Source organism: Anas platyrhynchos, chromosome 18 (genome assembly GCF_047663525.1).
Source record: "Anas platyrhynchos isolate ZD024472 breed Pekin duck chromosome 18, IASCAAS_PekinDuck_T2T, whole genome shotgun sequence".
In the NCBI taxonomy this organism is placed as follows: Eukaryota; Metazoa; Chordata; class Aves; order Anseriformes; family Anatidae; genus Anas; species Anas platyrhynchos.
Window position 1 is genome coordinate 13,449,628 of NC_092604.1, and position 20,479 is coordinate 13,470,106.

Consider the following 20,479-nt stretch of genomic DNA (forward strand, 5'->3'; position numbering starts at 1 on the left):
GAAGTAAGAGTTTCAGGTTAGTATTGACAGCCACTGTAGCAGGTTGAAATGCATGGTGTGTGTTGGACCTGTTTTGAGATGGTGAGTATTGCAACGTGAGAGTTCAGTGGGTAGATCTGAGGTCATGGTGAACTCTCCTGCTGAAAAATGTTTGCTTGTTTTTGCTCAAAGTTGGGAGGTGAGTTGTTAGCTTGTATACAGAAGGCTTGTTAGTTGTTACTATAAATATTACCAAAGAAAAAGAGATTTTCATCGGGGTAAGCTAGTATGGAAGTTGTTCAGCCCTGCTTTGGAATTCTTTTTCAGTAAGATGGAGTGATTTCAGCTTTGCCTTGCCCTGCCCTGCCTACATTAGATCTGCCCAAACTTGCTTTGGAAGTTGAGTCTTGCGTAGCTAGACTCAGGAGGAGCAAATAACCTTGAGCAGGAGGCGTTGGAGGAGGGAGAATTTGGTGTACTGGCAGTAACTGTGGCTTGGCTTAATCTCTTTTCTGTCAACTGAATCACAGAAATATTTAATGGAGGTGTCACTTGTTTCTGTGTGCCACGGTACAAAACCACATCTCTGTAGGTTCAGTACCTGAAGATTTATGAGAGTGTTTCCCAGGACTTCTAAACATGAGAAGCAATCCCATGTTTAGTCCCATATTTATCAAAGGCAGAGGTTGTCTTGGGTCCTAATAAACTTAGGTCACGCTGATGGCAGGACAAAACATCTTAGAAGCTGTCAGCTCACAATCTTTGTGGTTTCGGTGGAGCGTCACAAAGTGGAATTGCTTGAATTGCTGTGATAAGTTTTTCATACCGTGCCACAGCTTTCAGCAGCTTTCCGAGCAGCCTTACGAAATATGAAGTGTTTTCCTATCAAAATGAGATTACCGGGATTGAAAAATAGCTGGCAGATAGCAGGAGTTATTTAGTACCTGTTGTTTCTTCAGACACATCAGATTGCCAGATACCTAAATTTCCTAAGCTCTCTTTTATACGACTACGTGCAGGCATCTCTCATTTCAAGTTTGATGAATGATAGTTTTAAACGAGGTAACTGGGTAATTATGGACAGCTTCTTTATTTGTGAGAAACCGATAAGGTAATCTGATAAACAACTTTCCGGAATTAGTACCAGCTGAAGCTGCTGCTGCTCTGTCTGTCTAACCTTGCCTTCTGCAGCGCGTTACCGAGTACGTAAGTGTGGCTAATTGCTTTTTAAAGCTCTTGTCCTGAGCGCTGGCACGGAGTGAATGTTGTGCAGCGTGGGAAGGGTAGAGAATACAGCTGTTGTCCTTTTATACTAATCATAATGGGAAGAGTTTTTTTTTGTTGTTTTTTTTTTTTTTTAGGGGGGCAGTGCACTGTATAGGTGTACTCACGGAAGAAGAGTTTTCCCTTTCAGGTTAGGCTGTGTTCATACCAGTATCCCAACAGAGGAACAGCATCTGCATCTTGCTTAAGTAGGTTCGGGGGATTTTATTTTCTTCTTTGACCATGCTGCATGTTTTCTTTAGAGCCAGCCTGAAGCCTGCTGAAGCGCCGTATGTGTCGAGCTACCAGCGTCACAGCTCTGCTGTTCTCAGCCCTCTGCCAGACACTGAAGGTGAAGACAGTTGTTTGCACTGTTACTTTCTATGTTTGTGTGATTTCAAAATAATTAATTTTTAAAAACTGGTAATAAGAATGAATGAGATGTTCCTCATCTGCAGAGGTGTGTTTCAGCAGCAGTTGTTAGCTGTCAACATGTTTATGTTTTCTGGAGGACTGTAAAGCCACGGATGCTGCTGCTCCCTTTTTCTTGTACACAGGTCCTGAGGTTTGCCATGGTGGTTTGGAGAAGTAAAAAAAAAAAAAACAAACAAAAAACAACTGCACAGCCGCGTGAAACTTGCCACGGTTACTCAGTGCTTACACATCTCTGCTTATTTACTGGCTGTGGTACTGTATCACGCGGAGATGCCCAAATCCTTTGTATGTTAGGTGGTATTTCTGCAAGACCCACACTGTTTGGTTGTTTTTTTGTTTGTTTTTTTCAGGCGGTGTTACAAATGATAACAGCGTTGTTCTGTGGTAGTCTGCTCTTTCCTAAAGATGCTCTTTTTGCTCGCTGAACAGAGCCAGGTTGTATGTGTGTGTGTGTGTGTTAGGACTCCAGACTGTGTGGGAGTCTTACTTGCTTTCTGAGCATTAACTATATATTTATTCTTGATTGAATGCACGGAAATATTTACTGCTAAGCTTATAGCCTTCTTATTGCTTCATTGGGGCCAACAAAGCTAGTTCCTGGAAGTGTTGGAATTCACCTTTTTCTTCCCCTTTTCTTTCAGTGAGTGCTGTGTAGTCCACTGTCAAAGATGGTGAAGCTGGATATACACACACTGGCTCATCACCTCAAGCAGGAACGACTGTATGTGAACTCAGAAAAGCAGCTGATTCAAAGGCTCAATGCGGATGTATTGAAGACAGCTGAAAAGCTGTACCGCACAGCATGGATTTCCAAGCAGCAAAGAATTAATTTGGACAGACTGATCATAACAAGGTGACTTGGCGGGGTGGTGGTGGAGAATTTGTGGGTAGAAAAAACTCTAAACTTCTGTGAATTGCAGCAAATCTCTCAGATTTTTCTCTTATTATCTCTAGTCCATTGCTGTGCTGACTATCAAAATAGTGAAGTTTTAAAACAAATCTAAGCTAGGGTATCTGACTCACCTGAGGCTTGCTTGTTGTCTGTTTAAGTTACCCCCATTTCATATGTGTATTTTACTTCTGTCCACAGTTTATGTGAGCAAACTGTCCTTGTTCCTGAATATGGCAATAGTTTGGGTTAACTGTACGGGAAGACTTTTTGCCTTGGTGGTACCCTTGTTAGCAGATTGACCCGGTGATGCCTTCTGGTAAATTTGTTTGCTTACGAGTTACGCTGTCTCTGTGTTTTTCTTTAAAGTGCTGAGGCTTCTCCTGCTGAATGCTGTCAGCATGCAAAAATCCTGGAGGACACGCAGTTTGTGGATGGATACAAGCAGTTGGGATTTCAGGAGACTGCTTATGGAGAATTCCTAAACAGACTGAGAGAGAACCCTAGGCTTATTGCATCCTGTCTGGTTGCCGGAGAGAAGCTCAACCAGGACAACACGCAGGGCGTCATCCACACAGTCTTCACCTCCATTTATGGCAACTGCATCATGCCGGAGGACGAGAGCTACCTCCTCCAGGTCCTTCGCTACTTGATCGAATTTGAACTTAAGGAAAGTGACAACCCCAGGCGGCTGTTGAGACGAGGTACTTGTGCATTCAGCATCTTATTCAAACTTTTTTCTGAAGGACTTTTTTCTGCAAAACTTTTTCTTACTGCAACTTTACACGAGCCAATCATGCAGCTTCTGGTTGAAGATGAAGACCACCTGGAAACTGATCCAAACAAATTAATTGAGAGATTCTCTCCGGTACAACAGGAAAAGTTGTTTGGAGAGAAAGGCACAGAAAAGTTCAAGCAAAGAGTTCAAGAGATGGTCGACTCCAATGAGGCCAAACTGGTGACCTTGGTGAACAAATTCATAGGCTATCTCAAACAAAACACGTACTGTTTTCCACACAGCTTGCGATGGATCGTGTCACAAATGTACAAAACACTCTCATGTGTAGACAGGCTGGAGGTCGGAGAGGTCAGAGCAATGTGCACAGATCTCCTGCTAGCATGCTTCATCTGTCCTGCGATTGTTAACCCAGAGCAGTACGGGATAATTTCTGATGCTCCCATAAACGAGGTGGCAAGATTTAATCTGATGCAGGTATGACTCCTTTTAAGCTAATATTAAAAAAAAAATCTGAAAGAAATGTCCTTGGCCTTTTTTTCTCTACTGCAACAGGGGGGTACTGTGTTAAAGGTAGAGTGCTCTACCTCCGATCTACAAGACAGATGCTAATACAATATTTGTCATTGCTGAGAAGGCATGTTCTAAAGTTTATCTGCTTGTTTGCTTAAAATATTCGCTTTTAAAATGTTATAGGATGTATTCCTTTCTCTCTTGCAAGAGTTGCAAATGTACTTAGCTTCCATTCTTCATAATAGCTTTTATAAAGTGTAAATGTGACTGTAAGATGAATTCTGGAATATATGTAAACGAACACGGTGCTCTTCTTTCTAACGTTAAGTATTATGCCAGGTATTTAACAAAGTAATTAAATATTTTTCTGACAAAAAAACCTCTTGTCAAGCAGTAGTGACCACTATGTAACTGTGTAGCTGTCTACTCTTTTATTAGAGTATTCCCCAGCCCTCACGGCAAATTTTTGTCTGTGTGAATACTTGGACAATTTAATGCTAGTGTATAGAGGTGTGGGCTGCAGGCATTAAGTGAGTCTCATTTGGCTGAGGATATGCCCCACACAAGTAACAAAACCTATTTTTAAATGTCTATGAAGTGGACGGTGATCCCCACAGAAAATCATTCCAGTGAAGTTTACTCACGACACTGTTACTGCCAGGGCCTTGCATTGGTTTTCAGATACGTTGTTAGTCCCGTCCAGTGCCGCTGCTTGCCTGTTGCAGCAGATTGCAATTGGCTCTTTAAAACTGAGAGTAGGTTGTAGTTGGTGATTAATAAGGAGTATATTCTCTGATCAAGAGTTAGACTTTTCCCTGTTTTGTTTTTCTCCCCACTTACACTTAGTAAAGTACCTACAGCCTTTTAAAATCTCTGGCTTTGAGATAATCGGAATTGAGAGTTGAATCTAGGTCATGTTGTAAAAACAAACATGCTTTGTTCTTGCGAAGGAAGTATGGATACTCATGGCATACCATGCATGCAGATTTTCTTATTAAATGCAACAACTGCTTTTTTTTTTATATGCTTGCATTTTTTTTGCCCTAAAAGCAAACACAAAACTATCCAATCAACCAAAAGTATTTCTAGTGTTACATTAAAATGAACGTAGAATGGAGGAGTTGCCTTAACTAATTTTTGTAACAGGGTTCATTGCGATGATGTTTTGCAATACTTATTCCTCATAGTTTTTCTCATTTCAGGTTGGGAGACTTCTGCAGCAATTGGCAATGACTGGTTCTGAAGAGGGGGATCCACGTATGAAGAACAACCTTGCTAAATTTGACAAAGTAAGAGTCCAGTCTTCAAAAAACCAAGACTCTCCTGTGTATACTTCATCCTTCTGCAGCCTCTTTTTTCTGACATTGCAAAGCACTTGCTAAGCAGTTAACTTAGGATTTCCATGTTCTGAAAAGCAGATTAAATGCTGCACAGAGCTGGGAACAAAATCTTGAGTACTAGAATTAAGGCTCAGGGATTCTCACTTCTACTTTGAAATCATACTTCTTAAAAGAAAATACAGAAAAGAAATTAAAGCAAGTTACCTTTTAAACTGAAATGCTGAATTACTGTCAGTTTTTTACTGATGCGAAAGAAAACACTTAGATCTGCAGACAACTTTTGTATGAAATCTAGTGTTTAAAAAGTAATTTGTTAGCACAAGGAACTTCTGTTCCGTGTTTGTTTTGCTTTTTTGTTTGCCTTTTCATGTGTTAGTATGACTCCTCCATAGCAGTTAGCTTCATCAGAACAACAAAACTAATGATTTTTGATGTACTGTCATATATTAAAAACAAACAAACAAAAACCATACACTTAATTTGCTTGTGTAACTTGGTTAATTAAAAATGCTCTTCAGTCATCATGTGAAGTTACACATTCATTGTACAGGTAATGTTCAGTCAGATTAGAAAGTGATACTGTGTGATGCTTCCTTGTTTCACTTTTAATCTGTGCTCAGCAGATCCTTTAGGAAAGGGCAGCTTCTTTGCCATAAACAGTTTAATTCGTATTTATGATCTGAAACTGCTGCTCTGCAATGAAACACTTCAAAAACTGTAAGAACACTTAAGTAGCACTTTTGAATGCAGAGAAGGATTGCAGGAAGTACTAAAACTTTCCTTACCTGCCTTTCAGTGGGTTTAATAATGCATGGTATTTTATCCCACGATGTTAAAAGTAGGAAGCAAAACTTAATGTTATTATGTAAACTATTTAGCTCTTGTCATAACTTACGTTCTTTTCAACCACTGGTAAATGGTCTTTCATTTCAAAACTTCTTCCCTTGCAGAGCTGTGTTGCTGCTTTCCTGGATGTAGTTATTGATGGGCGTGCAGTTGAAACTCCTCCAATGTCTTCAGTTAATCTTCTGGAGGGGCTGAGTAGAACAGTGGTTTACATGACATACAGCCAGCTGACGAGTCTGGTAATATCTTAAGTTCCTAAATAGAATTAATATAAACTCGCACCCCTGTGTTTACAGACTGGATAAACAGGGCTGATAATTCACACTGAAATTCTTACCCACGCTACTTCTAAACTTGTAGGTTGGTTTTATGCGGAATGTGATGTCAAGTGATCAACTTAAAGAAGATCGGATGGCTCTGGAAAACTTGTTAGCAAACTTGCCCCAGAACAAACCAGGGAAAAGCAGCAGCCTTGAAATGACTCCGTACAATACCCCACAGCTCTCTCCTGCAACCACTCCAGCTAACAAAAAAAATCGCTTACCAATAGGTAAGGACAGCAAACAGACTTTCTGCATGATTTCTGATACTGTGATATATTTCCTTTACCTTTTTTTTTAATAATTTTCTTAGGATTATTCTTTGGCTACACTTTCTGGTCCTACTTTTTAGTCTGTAGATGATAGAGAATTTTCTTTTGCATGGATAGCCAGGCATCTTTATTACTTTCTGATGTGAGTGTCGTGAGCTTTCCCACTCTGGACTGAACTGGAGAAGAATTCTGGAGTAGTTGTTAGGCTAGTGCAAGGATAGTAAGGGGAAAGTTTGAAGATGGAAAGCAGATCTAGGAGGGAAGATTGCTTAGGAAAGTGGTAAGAGGGAAGCTATGACATTTAATTAGTGGGGCAGACTAAGTTTAAAGTGATTGTATCATAGAAGGGAGCAAATGCAGAGGAGGAAGAAAAAGAGTAGAACTTGGAGTATGTGTTGAGAACAGAGTATCTCTTCATTCTCCATTATTTGCCCAATCTAGTTTCAGTAGTTAAGATACTGTAATGCATTTTTTTTCTTCCTGTTTTTGAATAGGTTTTCTGAATCTTGAACTTTTCTATTTTAACAATATTTTTTCTTAAAATAAGAGGTGTGGTAGTCTTCGTCAGTGTGTATTTATGTGGATATGACCAAATGGGATATTTCTGTTCATTTGAGACATTTGGTGTTAGTTTTTAGCAGGATCAAAATATATACAGACAGATACGTGGCACAGAAAAACAAACCCCAAAACAAACCTATCCCATGTTGTTTTAACTCTGCTGCTGAATGGTTCTGATCTTAGGCCTATAGAGTAGTGGCACAACAGGATTTATTTTATGATATAAAATAGTTTTGTTACTCAAAGTTTTGATTTCTTTTGTTTTACTTTAATGCTTTCGAAATCCAGGACAGCAATTGGCAGCCATTACTGCCTGGGATACTTCTGCCACCAATCTTTCAGCTCATATAACTCTAGTAACCCCTTTTGGTGGGTAATGCCCTCTTTCTGTTCTTTTCTGTGAAACTTATTTATAACACAACTGTCATACTTAAGCATGCTTTTGGTTTACTTTGGAAATAAGTTCTTTTTCAGATTTCTTAATTGATTTCTCTATGAAACTCATTCTTTATGTACGTGTAGTTTTTAAGAATACCGTATGTGTATTTGTGGATGATTTTAAAATGAAAATTTGGCTGTTAGTTCTGCACACTTGCCTTGTTTTCCTTGGACCAAATAAAAATTAACTGGTGTCATGCTGCCATACTTAGCAATGTTAATTCCCTGTGGGTGTTTTTCCTTCCACAGTGTCAAACATGAAAATAAGGCTACTTGAAAGGACTAATAAAGAGTCACCAAATAATCCGAATAAAATACCTGATGTTGATTTTGTGGATCTGCATTTGAGACACCTGCTAGAATAAATTTTCTCTACTTAGAAGTTTTTCCTCTTAAAATGCAAATTAATTAAACATCATTTTTAAGCCACAGGAACCTAGACCTTTTTTGTAGGTAAAAGCCTTCCTAATCACACAGAATCACAGAATCGTCTAGGTTGGAAGAGACCTCCTAGATCACCTAGTCCAACCTCTGACCTAACACTAACCAGTCCTCCACTAAACCGTATCACTAAGCTCTACATCTAAACGTCTTTTAAAGACCTCCAGGGATGGTGACTCAACCGCTTCCCTGGGAAGCCCATTCCAATGCCTAACAGAATGTTCTCAACTTATTTATTAAGGGTCTTCCTGTGATTGGAACACACAATTCTACAAATGCAGAATCTATTTTTCAAGAGATCTTTTTGTTTCTTTTTGGGTGCTTTTTAAACTTTTCCTATCTACTAGATCAGTGGCAGTCTCTTCTAAGGACAGATGTTTTTTCTAGGTTGTGTGGGCATGTATGACTACTAGTTAAAGAGGGAAGAAATAGCATGTGGTTCTTAAAATATTTAAAACATAAGTATCTTCCTCGATTCCTTTGAATTATATGGATGGAGTAGACTTTTTTACAAAATGAATGCAGACATCATATTCCCACTTCCAAGTGTATATAGCTGGGGAGTTCCTCTGCAGCTACCACCACATGAAATTCACTGTTACTACTTGGTTGCATTTTTGATTTCACGTGCCAAAACTCTGGACCCTTTAAAGTTACTGAAATTTGTGCTAATCTTTGGTGTAAAAATTGTGCAGGCAAACAGGATGTGACAAACAAACAGGATGTTTCTCTCAATTTTTATGTTGTGTCCTTTTTCACAGTTCAGTACTCAATGTTAAACACTGGTTCCATCTCTCAAATTCTATTAAGACTTGGCATTTTATAAATGTATGAGTATGCATGTTATTAATTCAAAACTTTGCAGTTCTGTATTTCCATTGCATTGTCTTTTTCTCCCTAAACAAGGAACAGCTTTCTAATGTTGATATTTCAAAACACTTTCTTAGCAACTCGTAGCAGAAGTAGATCAAATATTCTAATGGATCAGCATGGGGATCACGAAGGATCCTCGCAGGAGACTATCCCAGAAGTTCAGCCGGAAGAAGTGCTGGTGATTTCTTTGGGAACAGGTCCACAGATTACTCCAGGAATGATGTCAGAAAATGAGGTATGCAAAATCTATTACAGCTTAGATATTTTGTAAAATACAGCTTCTGTGTTCTTTAATAGTAGAACAATGAAGTTGTGATGCTTAAATTCAGATAATATGTTCAAAACACTGATTAAAATCTTCACTTGTTTGTTTGTGTTACTGAACGTGGGTATTTTAGCTTTCAAATTTCCACACGTTAGAAGTTTTTTCTCCTCCCTTAGCATATCTGCGAGTTGTGAAAAACAGTATGTTAACGCAGGAAAAATGAAGCTGGCAGTTTTATGAAGAGGCTTTGTCATCTAACATGCTTAACAAACTGGGGCTGTTTCTTCTGAGCCTGAATAAATTAATTCTATTACCTCCCTGTGTGCTTTGTCCTCTGCATCAAGTGACGTATGTGAATAACAGCACAGGAACGCTGATCCTGATGTTTTTGGCAGCTCAGAGTTGAATCACACAAGCCCAGCTTCTTGTGAGGGTGGAGCTGTGGTCATGTTGCCATGAATGCCTTCAAAATATGTCACTTAGGTTAAGGCTGGTTTTCTAGCCTGTTCTTTCAGCAGGCGTAGAACAGCATTCTGCTTTCATCTTCACTGCTTTGCTTGCTAGTTGGGATTATCTCCTTCTGCAGTCTTGTGTAACCATCAGTTTCCATATTACATCAGACTGACGGAGTAAGGAGGAGCTGGTGGGCCTGTTATTACCAGGGTTTGCCTTATGTTCATGTCTTGGTTACCTTACATTCCCTCCAGGCTCTAATTTTGGAGATAAACGTGTTTTTTCAAATGGAATGTTAGGAGCTTGATTGTAAGTGCAAAAAGCATGTACAATATTTTGTTCACTGTGTAATTACCTGAAAAATAGATTATGTTAAGGACGTCTTGTTTGTTTCCCCCCAACTCTCTAGGTCTTAAACATGCAGCTTGCAGATGGCGGACAAGGAGATGTCCCTGTTGATGAAAACAAACTCCATGGTAAACCTGATAAAACCTTGCGCTTTTCCCTCTGCAGTGATAATCTGGAAGGAATATCTGAAGGTGAAGGGTTACTTAAGTCTTGAAGAAGTTTTGTCACTTTTTTTCCCCTTCTCTGTAAAAGGAACTTCTGTTAAATATAGCATGTCATCTCTACTGTTTTAAAGATCAAGCTAGGAGCTTGTCTTTTCTGTTAGCCATTCAAAGAAAAAAGTCTGGAACAGAACTTTGACCTGGAAAGGCATAACTTAGTCTGAGAATTATGACCAAAAACAGTAAGTGTATTTAGAAGAAGAAAAGGGTGTTTTTGTTGTTGGTTTTTGTTTGTTTTTTAAATTAAGTGCACAACTAATTATTAAAAATAATCTAACTTTCCTCTAAACTTAGAGTTCTCAGACTTTTTTTTTCTATCATGTTTTAATAAACTATTACATATCTCAGAATGGTTTCTGGACTCAGGACAACTCCTTTATGTTAACCTCAGACACAACAAAGCAGAAGTTTATCAGTGGTATCGAAGAGGTCTGTACAAATTATTTAGTGTGCTTTATTTTTTTATAACTTCTGTAATGTAGTTCTTGCTCTCTTTCTTTTCAAATAAACAATAATTAAATTAATGACAAAGGCTTTATTGGCTCTTAGTTGAAGTATGGTAATAGTGAGATTCTAGATCTCTGGTAATCTCTTTGTAGGTTATGATGGTCAGTATGGTCCTTGATACATGTGAAGTATAAATCATGGTGCAGATTAAGGATCTATGGAGTAGAGATCAAGAGTAGCAAAACACTTTGTTAATCAGTTCAGTATTTTGTATTGTACTTAATTTCTCTTGATCATTGTTGCTAATTGTGTCCAGGATTGTTAATCCTGTGTATTTGGAAACTGTTACTCAAATTAGATTTATGGTAAAATGTGTTTTCACAGGTCCTTCGAATCGCTCCAACTCTGTGTCATCTTTGGATTTAGAGGGAGAGTCTGTATCAGAGCTTGGTGCGGGCCCCTCTGGGAGCAATGGTGTTGAAGCTCTGCAGCTGTTAGAGCATGAACAAGGCAGGTGCAAATTCTCTGAAACAAGTGCCTGAGGTGCTGTAGATGCTAAAGCAAAGGTTGAAAATAAAATTGCATGGAATTTTGAGACATAAGTAGTTTGTAGGAAACTGCTTGTAAAGTTTTGCTTGATACTTACTTTTCCTTCAAGGGAATAAGGTGGTCTAGATTGGAGTAGTCTTAAAGCAGCTGAATAGCTTTCTGTTTAACATACATACATGAAACACTGGAACAGGTTGCCCAGAGAGGTTTTTGAGCCTCCAACCTTGTAGATTTTCAAAACATGACCATGAGCAACCTGCTGTAATTGACCATGTTTTGAACAGGGGGTTTGGACTTGAATGATCTCTGGAGGTCCCTTCCAGCTTCAACAATACCGTGTTAAGCTTTTTATTGGAATTGTATAAGTTTCTTGATAATGTGTTAAGTTTTATCCATTACTTTATCTGTCTGTTGGGTTGATAGGTCACCATGTGTTGTTTAAGATTCTTCTTACATCTCAGATGTACTTAAATATTGCTTTCAGGGAGCATCTCTTGAATTGTATAATACTGCTTTACAGGCGTTACTTTTAAACACTATTTTATGTGACAGAATTATTTTTTTTGTTTTGTTTTGTTTTTTAATCCCCTTTAATGTGCTCTTACAGATTTTCAATTAGAAGTAATCAGAGAAGCCTTTCAAAAAATTCAGAACTTTTTATTTTTATATAGCCACAACTCAGGATAATCTTGATGACAAGCTCCGCAAATTTGAAATCCGTGATATGATGGGGTTGACTGATGACAGAGATATATCAGAAACTGTGAGCGAAACTTGGAGTACAGATGTCTTGGGTAGTGACTTTGATCCAAATATTGATGAAGACCATTTGCAAGAAATTGCAGGTAACTCAGTCGTGCATCCGGTATGTTAAAATGCTTCATGCTTGCTGTGAAATGGTAAAGCTCCAGAACCCTTCTCCTCTCTTTCTAAATAGGTGTTTTCATTGGTTAAAGTGGAGCTGCTCTGTAGGAGGATTTTGTGTGCATGACTCGTACTGTGTTTGGTTGCCAATTTTTATCTTTATAACATTGTCTTTCGTTATCAGTTTATTAAGGACACTTAAAAGAGAAAAATAAGAACATGTTGTGTTAGACTCATCTTCAGAAAGTATGTATCTAGTTAACACATTTCTGCTTTACTTTTGCAGGTGCAGCTGCAGAGAACATGCTAGGCAGCTTGCTGTGTTTACCAGGTTCAGGATCTGTGTTGCTTGATCCTTGCACAGGTTCGACCATATCAGAAACCACAAGTGAGGCCTGGAGTGTGGAAGTATTACCAAGTGACTCAGGTCAGAATTATGTAGTTTGTATTTATTACTTTAGTGTGAACCAGAGGCATATAATTCAAAGCACCAGCCTCTTCCTATGCTTCCTCAAGAAACTCCTGTTGTAAGCTTAGGTTAATATTTGTGAGTACTTCTAGAAGGATGTATTATTCCTAGGCAGAGAGAAGATAAAAAGCATTGTAAGAGACTTACTGTTACTTAAGAAATTTTTAAGGGCTGAAAGAGGAGAGAAGGCAATGCAAAGCAAAATTGTTTGCTCTTTTTTATAGTGATGTTTAGTAGTGCTGTATTTGATCACAATTTACTTTGGTTGTTTTGGCTGTATACCGCTGTCTCAAAGTAATACAATACTTAAATGGGTAAGAACTTGTCAAAATGCCTGTGCAAATAGGGCATTGCTTTCTGGGCAGAGTCCTGCCTTCTGTGTAGGGAGAAGACTCGCTGAAGTGGTTCAATTAGCTTAAAAAATAATATTCCAAATCAAGCCGCACAGTCTTCTTTTTGTATATGAATTTTAAGGGAGTCTGGCATTGAGTAGTGATGCTTTTTCTCTCTTCTCTGTGTTGTCTCCTGTTGTAGAGGCCCCGGACCTAAAACAGGAAGAAAGACTGCAAGAACTGGAAAGCTGTTCTGGGCTGGGTAGCACATCTGATGACACGGATGTAAGGGAGGTCAGCTCTCGACCCAGTACACCAGGCCTCAGCGTTGTATCAGGTGTGTTTAATTGCATCTGAAAACACACTGGTATATTAGAACATAGTCAGCATCTGCTCTGCTGTGTTTGCTTTAGTTTCATAAGAAAAAAATTATGTATAACTTTTTGTACTCATTCTGGGATTTTCAAAGCTGTAATTCTTTATTTAACTTACAAAATTAAAAAGAAAAAAAGTAGCAATGCATAGAATACTGCGTGGAACAGTAGCAATGGTTAGTAGTGGAGCAATGATTTAGAGGAAACTCCTAACTTTCTTGTATTCAGTTTGTTATCATAACTTTAAGTAAATCAGCATACATGTACTTGAGTTTCTAGTTTTCCACAACGTGTTTAGCAGAGTGAAACATCTTTCTAATGTACGTTTTCAAAGAGTATTCATGAGTATGTTAAAACCATTGAATACGTAAAGCAGAAACATAAAATCTTATTTTACAATTATGGAAATTATGAATGTTTTTATGTGCTACTGTCAGTTATGACTTGATTATTGGATTGTTGACCAAACATATTAACAGCTTCGGGATTTTGCTTCCTTTTTGTCTGGAAATGTATTTAAGGTGCTTCTTTTGTTATATGTAAGGTATTAGTGCAACATCTGAAGATATTCCTAATAAGATTGAGGATCTCAGGTCTGAATGTAGCTCTGACTTTGGGGGAAAAGATTCTGTGACAAGTCCTGACATGGATGAAACAGCCCATGGTAAGTAAGATACCTGTAAATGAGAAGTAAGAACTCTGATAACTGAGGTCTCACCATGTTAGTAAAAGTGATGTATTTATAATGGATATTGAGAATCCCCAAATTTTTATGGTGTAGTAGGAGCACTATAGAAGCTCAGAGTGCAATAATACTCCTTCTCTTCTGTTTTTTTCCCCTATTTCAAAGATCTAGTGGCTGAGAAGTTTGGTGTTTTCTTTATTTCTAGCACTGTATTTGTTTGGCAAAGAGATGCCAGTATTTTATAGCACTAGAGCTTCATCCTTCAATCTAAGATTGCCTTTTGCTAATTCTGTTTGATTGCATTGATAGTTTTCTTGCACTTTGGAATTGGTCTCCTCAAGATTTTCCCGATTTTTGTGATGCAGCTCTTTGATCATTTTGGCACATTAGACGGGAATCTTTCCATATCAGAATACCTTTAATAATTTTTTAGAATATAAGTCCTGTGAACTGTTACTGAAGATTGTTTTCTCAATGTCCCTTATGTGTAGGTGGTTCTTTGAACAATGCTAACTTCTTTTTAACCTGTGTTTCAGGAGCTAGTCAGTTGACATCTCCTCCTTCTCAGACAGATTCTTTGCTTGCATTGTTTGACCCTCTGTCATCAAATGAGGGTAAGTGGTAAAGAATAAACTCTGTTAATAAAAATTGCCATTCAATACTTCTATGTTAATATTCATCCAAATTAGCTGATACTAACAGAAATGTATGTGGCTTCTTTTATGTTTATTACCTCAGGTGTATCAGCTGTAGTAAGGCCTAAAGTACACTATGCAAGACCATCTCACCCACCACCAGATCCACCGATTTTGGAAGGAGCTATGGGAGGTAATGAGGCCCGATTGCCAAACTTTGGGTCTCACGCTTTAATTCCAACTGATCTAGAAGCATTCAAGCAGAGGCATTCTTACCCAGAAAGGCTAGTCCGCAGCAGGAGTTCAGATATAGTGTCATCAGTTCGGAGACCTATGAGTGATCCTGGGTGGAACAGACGTCCTGGTAACGAGGAGAGGGAACTTCCAATGCCAACCACCAACACTGGGGCAGCTGTTCTGGTGGCTGCATCTCAGTCATCATCTTCATCTCCCAGTAAAGACTCCTCTAGGGGAGAGGTGAGGTTCCTGTTTATCATTTTGTGTTGCTGTTTTGTTTTTTGTTTTTTTTTTTCCCTAGTGTGCCCACTATAATTATGCTTCTCATGCCAGAAAGCTGTTAGTAAATGTGTTTAACCAAGGAATTACAATGTATTGTGGGTACTTTTTAAAAATTGGCATATGATTTGCAAACTAAAACTACAGGCGTTCAGATTGACTTAAATCTACACGTTTCCTCTTAAATTTACTGGATAAGCTTTACTTGACTTGGTAGGACTTCAGAAATAGTTCTGTTATATTGTTAAAATGTAAAATGCTGCAGCTTCCTGGAAAGCAATTGATTTAAAAATAAATAAATTCTTTTCACAGCATTTGTATTGTACTTGAGCTGTCGTCCTCAGGAGGGGTATTTCTAACTCAACCTGCTCTGGCTTTCTGTACTCTGCCGTAGTTCTGTTTTTACAGTTGATAAAGCATAACCTGTAGCTGTTGAGGAGCAATTCTGTCTTTACATGTGATGTGGTAATATATTAAAATACATATTCCATCCCTCTACAGATTGAAGAGCGAAAAGACAGTGATGATGAGAAGTCTGACAGAAACAAGCCATGGTGGAGAAAACGTTTTGTGTCTGCCATGCCCAAAGGTAGGATCATGTCTGTCTGGTTTTGGTACTTTAGTACATGATGCCTTTTTATTTTATCTTTACTCACTTCCATAGAATTTTTTATTGTTTCATAACATAATCCTCAACGCATCAATGTGTGACTGTAAATAACTATCAGTGTTTTAATACTGCTTTATTTGGTCTTCTGTTTAACAATGTACTGTCTTTACATCTTCCCCCTGGACTTAATAACGGGAAGGAGTTGCCAGAAAAGATTCTTGCCATTACAACCAATATTTGATTTATGACTGTTGGCTAAATTAAAGTACAAATTAAAAATAAATAGAAATGGAAACCAACATGACTTCTAATAATTTCATAGAATGTACTGGAAGGCAAAGCTTTTTTTATTTAAAAAAAAAAAAAAGGGTGCTCTGCCTGGCTCTTGGTAGTATTTTTGTTAACGGTAGAGCTTACTGCATATGGTGATAATACAGTTTAGCTCCACCTCACAGAAAGGCTTTTGATGATGTATATTTTGTGACAAACTTCCTCGTTAGCCATTTCCTTAAAGTTTCTTCAGTCTGGACTTGATTTCAGCATAGTCCCTGATAAGCTACCTTGCATTTTCAGCTCCTATTCCATTTAGAAAGAAAGAAAAACAAGAAAAAGACAAAGATGACATGGTGCCTGACAGATATTCAACGCTTCAAGGTATGTGAATAATATCATCATAGAAATTTTTGCTTATAACATGCCATTTAAAATACCAGAGTGCCCATTAGGTGTCCAATACCAGAAAGAAATGCGCTATTATAGTTAATGTTCACAACTGGCTTTCTGAGTAAGAAAGTGGATGAAGACTTGTTTCCTTGAAGACTGATTTTAAATTGTCATGCTTCTGTCAATATGTATAGTACTGGAACATTGACTCAAGTCAGGTTTTCTTTTTTTTTTTTTTTTTTGGTCTCCATTAAAAAGTGCACGTCCTTATCATAGCTGAGCTGTAAGGCTAGCTGCAGACATATTCCTGGGATAATTTCTTAAGTGCTAAATTTAAACATAATTTGGACCTGGGTCTTGAGTTTTCTATTTGCCTAGTCACTTCTAGAAGTCTTCAAATAGGCAAGAACTGTTTGTGTATACAGTATACATACGCCAAGGATTTGGCTTTATTTGCTCGCTTTCATTGCACTTTATTTTTTTTCCTGCTTTTGCTTCAGACCCCATAAATGTATTTGAATTGTGGTTTTATGCAACACAAGCAGCTACTTGTTTTGGCTAAAGGCAGAGCCCAGATGTGTGGGTCAAAATTTTTGTATTTTGCTTTCAGTTGTCGCAATATAAGGTTAAATCCTTTTGTTTTGGACTTTTCAGATGATCCCAGCCCAAGGCTCAGTGCACAGGCGCAAGCTGCAGAAGATATTCTGGATAAATACAGGAATGCAATTAAGCGAACCAGTCCCAGTGAAGGAGCTTTAGTAAACTATGACAGTGGAGGTGAGAACCTGGCTTTTATAGTCCTCACTGACATAGTTTTTCCTCCTTAAAGATAAAAAACACTTCAGTGTTCTAGACAAATGTTAATGCTGACACCTGAACAATGTGAGCTCTGGAACAAGAACATTTTCTCATATAACCTGTAGAGTAGTTTGTCTGAGAATTAAGTTAGTATTCCCAAGGGCAGCTCTTCCATGTTGCCATTGAGGTGGCAGTTTAAAAAAAGCAAACTGGCAAGAGATGTTCTATTAACAAATGGATACCAAAGAAGTATGTTGCCTTTGAAAACTGTTGCAATTTCTTTTTAGTAACTTGTAGATTGTGTATTTTTCAATATAGGTTTTCCACTTATTCAGAACAAGTTATTTTACTTGCTGTCTTCATTTCTTCTAGAGTATTAGTCTAGGTTCTTCTTTGGACTCCTTCACTCACATGTAACTTTTTCTTTTCATAGAGACCACAGGGGATGGTGAGAGCGTGCATGACTCTCCACGTGATGAGGCTTTGCAAAACATGTCTGCAGATGATCTACCAGACTCTGCAAGTCAAGTAGCCCAGCCACAAAGTTCTGCTTTCTCCTATAGGTAAACACATTTGCAAGTTTAATTCTAACCACAATGCAGAATTAAAAGCTGAAGTCATGTGATAGATTCCCACAAATATCAGTGTGGATATGAGTGTCGTCTTTAATTGTAAATTTCTATGTGCTTTTAGTTTTGAGCATCTCAGACTGTTCTATTTCCACTGAGGTAGTGAGGGATATTGTAATTTGAGAGAAGAGAGCAATTCATTGTTTGGAAAAATTCATTTGAAGCTGCTCTAGGTGGTGTATCAAAAGAACTGATACTCGAAAGTCTTGACAACACAGGTGTATTCAAATTACGTTAAATAACATTTTATAAGTTTAAAATAAAACAGCAAAACCAAAAAACATAGACTGCTTAATGAAGAAGCTGTGTTTGCAGCAACTTTAAGAAAATGCTTTTCCTCTTTAAGGGATGCAAAGAAGAAATTGAGGTTGGCTCTTTGTTCAGCAGATTCTGTTGCCTTTCCAATGTTGACACATTCAACAAGGAATGGTCTACCAGATCACACAGACCCTGAAGGTAAATTTTATTTATGCATTCAAATGTTTTGTACTGTATTCATCTCCTCTTTTCTGCTGTCTAATGACGCCTGTACTGCAGGTTGTAGGTTTATTTGCAGACAGGTCAATCTGTCTTCTTGTCTGGTCCTCTTCACATTTCAGAATTAATTCTACATAGTAAGTAAAGTAGTGATATGAAAACTTATCCCTTGATATCTGGAAAGTTCAGAAATACTTAATTTTAACACTCACTGCGTCATGTACAGAAGTTTTGGTTTAAACTGCTGCTTGCATGTCTCCCATATTCAAGAGCATTGTTCCATTTTCATTATGCCTACATACTTTTCCTTAGTAATTTTTCTTTTTTCTTTGTTAGATAATGAAATAGTATGCTTCTTGAAAGTTCAGCTAGCTGAAGCTATTAACCTTCAAGACAAGAACTTGATGGCCCAGCTGCAAGAAACAATGCGATGCGTAAGCCGCTTTGATAACAGGACTTGTCGAAAGCTGCTGGCCTCTATTGCAGAGGACTATAGGTTTGTTCTGTATCTCATTATTAGTGGCTTTATGAGTCCATATACTTATTCACTAACAGATTGGAAAGACCTGTTTGGATTTAAATTGTACTTTACCAAATCAGATATTATATTTCTGCTTTCCCACAAAATGATGGAATTGTCTCCTATTTCTGGGAATGGCTTAAAGTTTGGACCTTAAGTCAGTTCAGGTAGAAATAAACTTGGATTAAATCAGTTTGTGGCTAATGTTCAGTTCTTAACACACAAGTGACGCAGTTTAGAATTTGCTTTAGTCTTGCGTTCTGGAGTGCTGCAAGGGCAGTAAATTCAGGCAGAGAAGTCTGTAATAAGACTGAACTTCCTAATTCAGGTGTTATCTTTGTTTTAAAAACAACAGGTTGAAGATTATTCTTGCACTACAGCTCAACAGTTTATAAAGCTATTATTTTCTATCTTCTCTGTGAATCTAATGTAGAACACTTCTTTTAGGAAAAGAGCTCCATATATCGCTTATTTAACTCGGTGTCGCCAAGGTCTGCAAACAACACAAGCACACTTGGAAAGGCTGCTGCAAAGAGTTCTGCGAGATAAAGAAGTGGCCAACAGATACTTCACTACAGTATGCGTGAGGTTACTGCTAGAGAGCAAAGAAAAGAAAATAAGGGAGTTTATTCAAGGTAAGATTAATACAGACTCTGGATTGTTTATATTCCTTCACTCTGTATTTACACACTGTCTTGGGTTAACGTTTTAAAGTACAGTTTCTGATCTGAGGAGCAGATTCTTGAAACAGTCTTCATTTCAACTAGTGAATTAATGGCTCAAATATACAGATTACTGTGATTTAACATTGTGGTAACTGCCTGTGTTTTTCGTGGGCTAGAATGAAAGTAATTTCACCTCACCTGGCCTTAAGTTATGCTAAGTCATATTATCTAGCATCTGCTCCAAGCATTAACACTGTTAAGCAATTAAGATCGACTGACTAATTATGAAATGATAACTAAATGCTGCAGCTTAATTTATCAGTACAGATCCTGTGGTTGTATCTTAGAAGATGTGGAGAATAGTAGTAATTTGAGTCAGATGAATCAAAGATACAAAAATGTCATAGCATAAGCAATATAGGCACAGGAAGACAACTCTCTAAACAGAGCCTCCTAGAACAAACTATTTCTGTTATATATGTACATACCTGACTTAATGAAGCACATAAGAAATTTGGAGTCAGTTCTTGCTCCTGGAGCAGATAGTGCTGCATATTAAATATGTCTGAATAGGCTAGTATTAGTATAAGAATTTATATCTACTGGGATTAAATTCTGGTAACAAGATTCAGTGACCCAGAAAAGGAGTTAAGCCCTTTCATTGGACAGAAAGAAGGCAGCTATTTCTGGATGATCTAAAAGAGAAATTGGCAACTGTGGCATTTAGGCTGCTGGCAGATGTGAGTGGCAGTTGTCTTCTGATCCAGAATGCTATAAATATGATGCTGATGAACGGCCAGTGATTTGGTCACGCTGCATTAACTTGGCTGCATCACTTGTTCTGTATTTTGTAGATAAATGTGAATGTTGCAACTATGCATACTTAATAAAGGTAGGGGTAGAAAATGGTACACATGGGTTTTCTTGATTTTATTTATTTATCTTTCCCTCTCCCTGACAACTTTGTGTGCACTCATTCCAACTAGTTCTAATGATTGTTCTGTGTTATCTCTGTGGGTGGCTAGAAAGAAAGCACAAGAATTGGTACTGCAG

General features: G+C 37.9%; 1 protein-coding gene and 1 long non-coding RNA gene across 12 annotated transcripts in view; one reads left to right on the forward strand and one right to left on the reverse strand.

Moving 5' to 3' along the window:
* GAPVD1 (GTPase activating protein and VPS9 domains 1) overlaps window positions 1–20,479 on the forward strand; it is a 29,733-nt gene that overhangs the window by 2,518 nt on the left and 6,736 nt on the right. For 3 of the 10 annotated variants that reach the window (XM_072025286.1, XM_072025284.1, XM_072025285.1), the window contains exons 2-25: window positions 1,506–1,594; window positions 2,319–2,530; window positions 2,936–3,779; window positions 5,018–5,104; window positions 6,106–6,240; window positions 6,362–6,551; window positions 7,443–7,523; window positions 8,981–9,141; window positions 10,034–10,100; window positions 10,542–10,622; window positions 11,025–11,150; window positions 11,861–12,034; window positions 12,340–12,480; window positions 13,057–13,191; window positions 13,773–13,892; window positions 14,450–14,527; window positions 14,652–15,025; window positions 15,566–15,653; window positions 16,248–16,328; window positions 16,992–17,114; window positions 17,569–17,698; window positions 18,111–18,220; window positions 18,578–18,737; window positions 19,209–19,396. In XM_072025286.1, coding sequence (XP_071881387.1) covers window positions 2,346–2,530; window positions 2,936–3,779; window positions 5,018–5,104; window positions 6,106–6,240; window positions 6,362–6,551; window positions 7,443–7,523; window positions 8,981–9,141; window positions 10,034–10,100; window positions 10,542–10,622; window positions 11,025–11,150; window positions 11,861–12,034; window positions 12,340–12,480; window positions 13,057–13,191; window positions 13,773–13,892; window positions 14,450–14,527; window positions 14,652–15,025; window positions 15,566–15,653; window positions 16,248–16,328; window positions 16,992–17,114; window positions 17,569–17,698; window positions 18,111–18,220; window positions 18,578–18,737; window positions 19,209–19,396 — 3,859 coding nt within the window. In that variant the 5' untranslated portion in view covers window positions 1,506–1,594; window positions 2,319–2,345. Of the gene's footprint in view, window positions 1–1,334; window positions 1,452–1,505; window positions 1,595–2,318; window positions 2,531–2,935; window positions 3,780–5,017; window positions 5,105–6,105; window positions 6,241–6,361; window positions 6,552–7,442; window positions 7,524–8,980; window positions 9,142–10,033; window positions 10,164–10,541; window positions 10,623–11,024; window positions 11,151–11,860; window positions 12,035–12,339; window positions 12,481–13,056; window positions 13,192–13,772; window positions 13,893–14,449; window positions 14,528–14,651; window positions 15,026–15,565; window positions 15,654–16,247; window positions 16,329–16,991; window positions 17,115–17,568; window positions 17,699–18,110; window positions 18,221–18,577; window positions 18,738–19,208; window positions 19,397–20,479 lie in introns of those variants that run through there. The other 7 variants (XM_072025292.1, XM_072025293.1, XM_072025288.1 and 4 more) reach the window with 6 other exon arrangements.
* On the reverse strand, window positions 13,081–20,054 carry LOC110353580 (uncharacterized). Of its 2 annotated transcripts, none has more exons than XR_011803995.1 (3): window positions 19,915–20,054; window positions 14,825–15,014; window positions 13,081–13,207 (listed from the first exon to the last, which is right to left on the reverse strand). It is a non-coding gene; the product is annotated as an uncharacterized lncRNA (long non-coding RNA). The 2 variants fall into 2 exon arrangements; XR_011803994.1 differs by having other exon boundaries at window positions 13,095–13,218.